Here is a 10769-nt window from a genome sequence, read left to right on the forward strand (position 1 = left end):
CCTCGGATGGGAAATATTTGAAAAAAATTTTTTAAGTTACTTTGTTGCTGATGTGTAGCTAGGCCTACGATGGTTGCATCTGTACTAAATACGAGACATTTTTCTTATCCTTATCCCCTATATAATATAGTATATGACGACTTACACAGCATTTATGTTGTGTTAGGTACTATAAGCAATCGAGAGATGATTTAAAGTATATGAGAGTATGTGGGTAGGTTAAATGGACTCGAGCATCCATGGATTTTGGTATCTAAAGGTGTGGGGGGGTTTCCTGGAACCAATCCCACACTCCCAGGATACCAAGGGACAACTGTACCTGTAAATAGCCAGGGACAAAGCTAAACAATACAACAAAAGCCACCTAATTAACCCTATAGCAAACCCTAACCAACTTCAAAATTACTTCCACCTCAGGTTGCTAAATTGCTCGCCTAGGCCTCTTTAGCTATGATGTTCTCATGTTAAGGCAGTGCATTTTAATGTCTATAGACCCTCTGTGAGCAGTTGACTATCTTTAGGGAATTTTCTACCCATCACAGGCAAATTAGCTATCTGTAATGTTCCCCCTAAAAAGGTTCTAATATGAATGTCTACCTCCACCCCCCAACCCAGAAAGTCATTCAGTAAAGGAAGTGGACATGGGCAGCTGCTTGCAGCATATGATGGTGTCATATGATGGCCCATCATATTTCACTTCTCTTCAAACAAACCCGTGAGTAATACATCCAGACCTTCAGTCTAGGCCAGTGGTCGGCAAACTCATTAGTCAACAGAGCCAAATATCAACAGTACGACGATTGAAATTTCTTTTGAGAGTCAAATCTTTTAAACTTAAACTATATAGGTAGGTACATTGTTATTAACTTAATTAGGGTACTCCTAAGGCTTAGGCAGAGCCACACTCAAGGGGCCAAAGAGCCGCATGTGGCTCGCGAGCCGCAGTTTGCCGACCACGGGACTGCCTTCCTCATTTTAAGGCACATTTTCCCCAAGCTCACTGCTGAGAGACAGTTTCCAGGTCTTGAGAATATGAATTAAGCAAATGCTTAGCTGTGTCTATGTCTGAAACTATCCTGTTATCTCTGAAGGTCAGAGATGAGCAGCCTAATAAGGGTTAGATTTATTCCTGATAAATACTAGACATTTTGGATAGGAATCCTGAGTCCATATCTTTGGCATAGAGTCTACAATTATGTAAAATCTCAAGATTCCAAAAATAATCCCACACACTTTGCCAGAAATGCTGTCGTGTATCCTTGAATTCATGCATCTACCTACTGTTGTTCTGTAGCATGTTTTGGGGGGCATTTAAGAAGTCACTTATTTCACAAGCACCTCTGGATGTCTTGCTTAGTGCTATATATTTCGTAGCATGATCACTAAAATTGATGTAACTAAGTGCAGCATCTCCTAGAATAATCCATGGCAACTGGTGAATAGAACTCACTATGCCTGGGAGCCATGAATGTTAATTAGCACATGAATCCCTTGGGAACATGTTTAGCCCCCAGGAGTGCTGGATAGTCACTATCCAACAGTGTATATACTGGCTCGTGCAATTGTGAAGCTGGCAACTCTGAAATGTATAAGGCAGGTCAGCGGGCTGGAAACTCAGGCAGGAATCCATGCAGCAGTTTTGAGGCAGAACTTCTTCTCCAAGAAACCTCAAACCTCAGTTTTGCTCACAGGCTTTCCAACCAATTGAATGAGGACCATTCCCATTATCTAGGGCAGTGATGGCGAACCTATGACACGCATGTCAGAGGTGACACGCGAACTCATTTTTTTGGTTGATTTTTCTTTGTTAAATGGCATTTAAATATATAAAATAAATATCAAAAATATAAATCTTTGTTTTACTATGGTTGCAAATATCAAAAAATTTCTATATATGACATGGCACCAGAGTTAAGTTAGCGTTTTTCAAAATGCTGACACACGGAGCTCAAAAGGTTTGCCATCACTGATCTAGGGTAAACTTTTCTTAAGGTCAACTGATTATAGTTGTTATTCACAATACAGAGTCCCTTCGCAGCAACACCTGGATGAGTGTTTGACTAAAGGACTGGGCACCAGAGCCTGGCCAAAACCTCAGACACTGACCAGCACAGGTAGGAATGGAGACTGTTCCTGGGTGACCTCCATGCCACTGGTTCACACTGAGTAGAAAGGCTGTGAAGAACCCGATTGTTGACTGGCCATTATTTCCCTTTCTCCATTCATGTTGGATCTAGCAAAATTAAACACAGTACGTCCTCACCTGACATCACCAATAGGTTCTTGGGCTTTAAGCAATGATGTTTCATGAAACTAACCTGGCCACAGGCTAATTGATGTAAGCACGAGTTAAGTTGCTGTGTCATCTCATCAACGTTATAATGAAACAACTTTGAATGAAACGACGTTATTCAAGGACCTGCTGTACTACTTCTCACCTTTTTTAAAGGCATGTCTCATCTTACAGTTCCTTCCATCTGTTTTTCTCTGAAGCCTGGCTTCTTAAACAGTCACAGGCCCAGCGGCTCTGATCGCCATATGGGCCCGGAATAGAAAGACTTGTTCTCTGAAACTTTTTAATCGCAGTTGGCTTTTTAGAGTCAGACACTGAGGCAACCATCTGGCAGACAGCCGCCATGGTCTGTGACGCGGGCAACACCCCCTCTCCCCCACGCGTGGCCCTTGAGACCAGGTGGGACAAGTTTACTGGCCTGGCACACATGTCCTCCTGCCCAGAACAAAGAAGCAAGTCACACAACCTCAGAGGTGTCCCTTCGTGAGTCCTCATGAAAGAAAGACATCCCCAAGCTAATCAAATAGTTTGGCCAATTACTATAAACAAACAAAAAACACCTTGTGATCAAGTCAAAGATATTTTAGAAATCGTTCCCTTCTCTGAATATCTATTGCACCATTGGAACTTCTAACACAATGTGATGCCTTCTTTTTCATTTTCGAATTGTATTGGAACCCTCATTCCCTAAGTAATTTTAAGTATCTTGAGAGCAGGAGAGGTAAAGCTTTCCTTTAGTGACGGTCCCACATGGTCCCAGGGCCAGTCCTGGAGAAACCATCACTTAGTTAACAGGGAGACCACTGGGTGGGCAGTAAAGAAACGAAGACAAGTGGCCTGAGGGCATCGATTCTCCTTTTTACACAAATGTTTTCATAGTAATAATACTTTTTAAAAACTTTGCAGAATGACCTAATCAATACTCTAAAATCTCTTTGAACTGGTAGGGAAATCGTTCCTATTAGTCAGAAAGAAAAGATATATATTTTTCTAGTAAGAAAAGATTTGCCACATTGAAATTGCCTATCACATGGTCAACAATTAAGGATTTATCAAGTGTCTCTGATGTTCACATGGTAAGAGATTTAAAGCAAACATCAGGTTGGCTCCTGCCCTACTGTAGCTGACATTCTAGATTGAGAGGCAAGATTACCAAAGCAATGTACTTGCCTTTACATGCAAACATGAGGTCAGAAAAGGAGAGAGGGCCCATATAGAAATACCCAGCTTCACAGAGCAGTCCATCCTTGAAAAATGGTGGTCTTGAGAAGCAGAAGAAGGTCAGAAAGACACTCTGGGTTGAGAACATAGCTCAGACCAAGCGGTTGAGCAGAATGGGCGATCCAGACAATCTAGACATCATATCTCTGAAAACACAGAATTATTCAACAAGCTTGCATGTTTCATTTCACAGATGGAAAGGCTGAGAGGCACACGCAGGTTCTAGGTATGTATACGGTTCATACGATTGGGCTGGCCGGAACTACATTTACAACAGGCAAGAAAAATTGAAGAGGTGCAAAATCCCAGACTTTGTCCACCTAATCTCATAATAGAAAAATACTCTGTTCTAAAAATGAACTGAATGAACTCAATGCCTCATTTAAAAAAGGAAAAGTCAACAACTAGCAAATAAATCTGTGAATCTGAAGAGTTGTAGAACTCCTTAATAAAATTCCAGACTACCTTGACTATTATATAGTTATGTAGGTAATTATGAATGAACTAGAGGCCCAGTGCACAAAATTCGTGCACTGGTAGGATCCCTAGTGGCTGCTGGCTGCTGGCCAGTACTCCCTCCCTTCCCCCAGTTGCCTGCAGCCACCATCGCCACTGCTGGCCAGGGCCTCCCTCCCTTCCCCCGGCTGGCCCGGCTCCTGGTCGAACTCCCAGACAACTCCCGGTAGAGGGGACAATTTGCATACTACACTTTTATTATATAGGATTGGAGAGGGGTGTGTGTGTGTACGCAACTTCTTGCCCTGTTTGACTTGTTCCACTGAGGGGATTTAGCTTTGAGGATTTGGGTTTCAGAAGCTTTTCTGTCTCATGAGTTTAATATTTCACTCTGGATTGCTTTAAGAAGACTGCGTAAACATAAATCTGTATTCACCAAACAAGGAAATTAAGGAATTACAGGATGCACCAAAGGGATTACCCAAAAGAGTACTTTAAATTAAAAAATTTGACTATGCCTTTAGGATTTTAAATTTTTGATTGACAAGGACATTTTAAAGAAAACAAACATATAGACTAAAACAAACCGTAACTGAATGGAAACATAATTGCCTTTTTCTAGTGACAAACATAAACCAACAGAGCTGGAGCTTCCATTGCATCCTTCCCTGTTGAACACTCCTCAGTACCTCTAATAACTCCCAAATATGCACACTGTTTTCTTGCCTCGCCCTGAACTTCATGGATCACTGAGGAATGAAGTGTAGCTTGAGTTCTAACCCTTGTTGAATTTGCCCTTTTTTTTTTTAATATGTCTCAGAATCAGGGTACATATTTAGGAGACAAAACCCAAACATTTAAAATGACTCTTGCAGATGGAAAAAATCTACATTGCTGCCAAAGGCAGTATTTTAGAATACCAGCACTTTACCATATTCCAAAAGCTGAAAAACTTTTAGCCCTCTGGATCACCTTCCTTCATCTTTAATAGGGATCATGTGGATAAAACACACTCCTAAGAGCTGGGCAGGGGTGAGCAGTTTGCAGCAAATACCGCCGTCCACACTTGGCAATTTTAGTTCAGCATTGATAAAGCTGATTTTAACAGTGTATTTATCTGGCCAATCCTAACTGTAGGTACTTGAGCCCCAAACCAGGAGCATGCAGGGGCTGGGGCTGAGGACAAGAGGAATCCAGTTGATGAAATTCATTTTATTCTTCTGCTTGGGAAGTGCTGGTACTTTACATAAAGCAATAGCAACTGAGAAAACATGCTCCCTCTTCTCCCTGGGTTGATAAAACTTGGACTAAGTGCTGAGCAATAAGGAAAATCATCCAGATTATTGAAAATAAAAGACGATTAACTCTCTTGGTGATAGTCAAAACAACATGGGTAAACAGCACAGTCTGAGAGAGGCAAGATAATGAGCACACGATTTATGGAGTTTTATAACATTATAATTCAGCTAAAATAATTTGTTGCTTAGCAGAAAAATTGGCCAACCTAAACAAATATACATTATTTATCTACTCTGTGAGTGCCCTCATATTAACCCCAGAGGAGAGGTTGGACAGTATAAGACACGGTACTTTTCTCAAGGGGCTTACATTCTTGCAGGGAATTAAAAAAACATGCACAAAAATGGTTTTTATCAAAGGAGCTGAAAATGTAAAAGGTCTACACGAAGATGTGCTTTTAAAAATCCTGTTATTAATTTAAGAGTGAAACCATCCTTAATCTCAAAGTACTGAGGCAACTTCATGCAAAAATGAGTAACAGAATCTGGTAAGAAAGAACTTTTTAATAGATAGCAGCTCTTAGAGAATCTGAAAAACAGGCACCTGAGATGACCCGTGTGCTTCAACTGAGCAAGGAATTTGGTCTGAATATCAATTTCCTGTGAGGCCAGGCTTTTCATTTATAAATGTTGTGGAAGCTTTTACTCCCCCTCCTTCCAAACATGCCCAGTGCCTGAAAGGTTTTTCAATTACAGTTTTACTAAGTATGTGAAAATATCAGTCAAAGCAGACGATTCCCATATTCAAGCTCTGGAAAAGGGCTGGAAATATTACTGCATTGGGGGGAGGGATTCCTTTTAAAGGGTGAGATCCAAGACACGTGGTTTCTGACAACCAAATAACTGGGGAGTAGACCAGGCAGGCCTAGAGATGCTGAAACAGAGATTGTTGGAGGGGGGGGGGGGGGGAGGAGGGGTTGGAGGAGGGGGATTGGAGGGTGGGTAGGGGGTGGGCGGGAAGGGGAGGATGGAGTGAGCCAGGGAGAGTCCAAGGATGTGTTCTGTTGGCCTAAACTCTCTTCATTTTAGAATGTGAACCAAGCTTTAAAATTAGGATACTTCCCATGAAAAGCCAGATTTCCAGCTCCACTTAAGAAAGTAAAAAAGATGGAGCAACAGTGAGCGTACACCATCCCATGACAACAGTCAGCTGGTGGTGAGGGGTGGTGGCTCCTTAAGGGGGTACAAGCATCTTCAAGTTTGCCTCACCCCTGCCACTCCTTCGGATCTCCTACCCGCTCCCTGCCTGGCCCCTGTGACCATCTGAAATTTTACCATTAATGATTATTTAACATGTCCATTCGATTCTCTCTCCCAGTATCAGAGGTTTCATTGAAATGTAAAAATTCATGATTTAACTCTCTATTATGGACATTTCTAATATGTATTTGATTCTCTAATGTGGATTACTTCACAATATGGTTCAAGGAAAAGAACAATTTTTTAATGAGTTCTGTATGGGATAAAATACTGGTTATTATTTCTATTATCACCACCTATTGAATGCAAGCCAAATGCCTAGCCCCGTACTAAGTGTTGTGGTGATTATTTCATTTGCTCATCAAAACAACCATGTAATTTTGTCATCACCATTTCATAGTGGGGAAATTGAGGGTCAAAGAGGTGAAATAACTAACCAAGATCAATGACAGACAGCGGAGAGACAAAGCCACAGGTCACATGGAACCCTTCGTCCTTCCTCATGCAGCAATAAAATGGATGTTCCCATTATAAAGGCTTGAGAGCAGAGCTTTGCTGGAATTCCATGGAAGACAAAGACACTGCATGTGGCCTGCAGAGGTTGAGGGGAGTATGTAGGTGCAGGGGGAGCAGTAAGTTTCTCAGAAAAGAGCTTTGATTCTCTGTAATTACTTCACTTATGTTAGGAGACATATAGAATAAGGGCAGCGTGGTGAAGTCCAAGAGTTTTAAGGTCAAAGACCTGAGAGCGAATCTGGGTTCTGCCCATATGAACTGTGGGGCCAAGGGCAAGCCACTTAACCTTTTGGAACCTCCATTTCTTGATCTATGGCATGGTACTTTCTAGGGTCAGGATGAAGAGAAAACGTGCTTGAAGTACCTGTGAAAATTGTCTAGACAATAAAAAGTGCCACGCCAGCACTCTGGTTAGAAATGGAACACCCACCGCATGCAATGCTCTATCCCAAGAAAGAAATTTACAGGCAAGGCAGGCCAAGATAATTAAGAGTTGGGTCAATTTATTCCTACTCAGCCATAGAATGCAGCAGTTTGATGACTTTTTTAAAAAATGTCTCAGGAAATTTGAGTGAGGATGACAAGTTGAAATATAATTTTTGTTACAACTGTGCTCCAAAGCTTTCAGAAATATACTGGAATCAATCACTGATTTACAATAAAGCTCCCAAGAGTGTTTAGGATCTTTAAATAATCCTTCCAGAACCAAATAATCCCGTCTTAAAATATTATTCATAACCAGTTTAGGATGAAGTTCAATTTTCAAATTCTCTGCTGACTCTACACAATACTCAACAGGCGAGAGCTGATGTGCTTTGGCTTGGAGACACTTTCATATGTTATTTGGCAACACCCTAATAAGATTAGTGAGTTTGACATGCAGAGGTGGGGAGGCAATGAGGCGCCTTAAGATTATGAAATGCTCAAGTGTTGAGATGAAGTTAGATTTGGCTTCCTTTCTCAAGGAAATAAAACCAGTACACTTTGACTCACAGCTGGTGAGAGAATCAGAGAAGAAAATGAGCAACAGTTTACCTAGATGTGTAAGCAACCAGTTAAGAAGTGCTCTGTGCCATTCAGGTATATGGAAAGCAGTATTTCTTAATCTCTTCTCCTTGAGGCCATTTACTCGTGTAAAATTAATTATGTGACATTGCTATGCAATTTCTACTGGAGGGGACTCCACCGCGCTGGGCCTGGAAGCAGGTCGCAGCAGAGAAGGCGATGGCCCAACTGTGAGCGGGGGTCACACACCACTAGACACTAACTCAACCACTCTCAGCCTGTCCTCTGACCAGATAGGTGGGTTGAAATCATGACCTTCAAGGTCCCTTTCATTTTGGAAAACATTCACAGTTCAAGCCCCCAAAGTGAAGAAAGCTGAGTAATTCAAATATGGCCCAGCTGACAGCGGGTAGCCCTGGGGAAAGAGAAAGAGATGCTGTTTCAGCTTAGAAGGAAAATGGGTTCAGGACTGTCAGGCAGGGCGTTTACATTTTGGGTTGTTTTCTCTGCTAGTTGAGAAACCCACCTTTGGAACTTCTTAGCGTGCTGTTTAAGTACCATGCTCTCCCCAGCTCCCCCAGCTTAACACTCATACACAGACGTAAACTTGAACCCGGCAGCTGCTCAGTCCTGTGAGAACAAAACTCCACAGTGTCATTTGGGCATCACGAGGTTGGAAGGAGGAAATGTATGGAAGGGTCACTTTCCATTCAGCCCCGTAGGCATTTCCTCTCATTTTATGGGGGATGTGGAGGAAATTCTGATTTGCAGCAAAGACATTTACTGTCACAGTTTAAAACAACAACGCTGAGCATGTTTCTAACGTTTCTAGTCTCTGTTTATTCTGAATCCATTCTCTGGGCTCAGCTTGGATGATAAGGAATAATAACAAAAGGTTTGATTGTGTAAAAAAAAAATCCTATTGCTTGATCGAAACCTTGATTCTGTCTGACAAATGGCTATGGAAGGTTAGCATTACTGTTCTCATGTCACAGCAGAGGAAAGTGTTTAAGGAACCTGCTGGGTCGGCAGACAGCACAGGCTGTAAGCTCCCCGAGGGCAGGGACTGTCACCTGTCTTGTTCCATGATGACAGCCTCCGTCCAGAGTCTGCCACATCATAGGGGCCCAATACATGTTGGTTGAATTAAAAGCCAAAATTCAAAATCAAGCTCCTTCTCCTTTGTCATCTATTCAAGGCTGATTTCCCCCAAAATGCAAATGAAGTAAAAGAAACATAATCAACTTAAGGAAATGAATATACTAGTAGAAACCGACTTCTAGCGTGCTTCTAATGATACATTAAAAACAGTGATCCACTTCTAAAAGAACTTGGGTAGGCTTTTAATTGACTGGTAGTAGTCAAACTACCCTTGACTACTTAGTATACAAGGACTAAAAGGCATATTCAGATTCACTTTGGTTTCTAAAATAATACCAAACACACCGAAACCTCCCCACCACCACCACCACCACCACCACCACACACACATACATACTTCATGTTTTTCAAGCAGAGGAAGTGAAATTAAAAAGAAACAATTTTCAAGCATTGTCAAGGCTTCAAGCAAAGACAACAAAGGGCAGGAAATTTGAAAAGAAATCTGAGAATCTGCCCTTAAACTGGGCAACTTCACTTGTTTTCTCACAGTGCAGTCGGATGAGAAAATGTGAGGCTGGTCTTTGCCTTTCCTGGGCATTATTCACTGCTGTCATGACCTTCAAGTTATTTGCAATAACTAGGATAAAGGTATGTAGCTGCCATGTGTCTGATGCAATCCTCCAATGAGTGAAAACCCAACTTCTCTCTAAGCCATAACAATGCAACTCAAGTTGGGGAGAAGAGAGAATAACATGATGACATTGTCAACAGACTGCAGTAGAGTCAAGATAGATCCCAGTAGCCTTTTTAATGTGGAAAATGAGAACTACACTCCAGGTCCTTGAAGTACATTCTTCTCACATAGTATTGGAACGTGGTGGGCTCCTAGCATCGAGGAGGAATGACCACATTTTCATACTGAAATTACTCTTCCTACTAGGGATAGGGTGCAATAAGTAACTTAAACTGTGAAATGCTTTGGATTACCTTTGACTAGAAAATCAAAATACTTTCTAGTTCTTAAGACAGCAATCTCTGGTATGCAACTAATGTTTGTACCTTCAAATTGCCCTCCATGCAATCTTATTTGTTAAACTTACAAAGTGAGAGCCAAGATATAACTCAGTATCATCTCTTTACCAAACCAAAGGACTGCAACTGGCTCCATTTCCATGGGATCTGACGTAAAAAGAGAGAAGCAAAGATGACAGACCACGGAGAACTGAAGGTAACGGGAAAGATGACAAGCACACTCTGGTTTTAGGGCACTTAAACTTGTTCCCTCCAACTCAAATGTTCATATCCCAGATATCTGCCTTCCTCACATAGGGATGTGACAACCCTTCTGAAATTACAAACACTCACCATCGCTCCCTGCCTCTCAGCTTGCATTCACCATCCCTGGCCTATGAGTAGAATTCCGTTTGCTACCTTGTACACATGGATTTTGTTTAGTTCTCTGCTGTTCTCCAGCATCCTGAACACTGCCTAGAACAGGGGAGCCGGTACTCAATAAACACTTGTTCCCAGCTTTCCATTTCCCCAAGTCCTCTAAAGCCAAGTTTCATATCCTGTTCTTAATTCCTGGAGAAAGGTTTTACCCTTCTGAGAAATTCCTCTCACTTGTTTAAAAAAATAGTATTTATTTGCAGTTGCTGGATGAGGAATAAAGATGCGCT

The 10769-nt window shown here is 41.7% G+C and overlaps 1 protein-coding gene across 1 annotated transcript in view; it reads right to left on the reverse strand.

Moving 5' to 3' along the window:
* The window catches only part of TGFBR2 (transforming growth factor beta receptor 2), a 51358-nt gene extending 47864 nt beyond the window's left edge, over window positions 1-3494 (reverse strand). Inside the window, exon 1 of the mRNA XM_023752954.1 lies at window positions 3464-3494. Within this exon, the coding sequence (XP_023608722.1) occupies window positions 3464-3479 (16 nt within the window). The 5' untranslated portion in view covers window positions 3480-3494. The remainder of the gene's footprint in view (window positions 1-3463) is intronic.
* Between the last annotated feature and the right edge of the window lie 7275 nt (window positions 3495-10769).

Source organism: Myotis lucifugus, unplaced genomic scaffold (assembly GCF_000147115.1).
Source record: "Myotis lucifugus unplaced genomic scaffold, Myoluc2.0 scaffold_39, whole genome shotgun sequence".
NCBI classification, from domain to species: Eukaryota; Metazoa; Chordata; class Mammalia; order Chiroptera; family Vespertilionidae; genus Myotis; species Myotis lucifugus.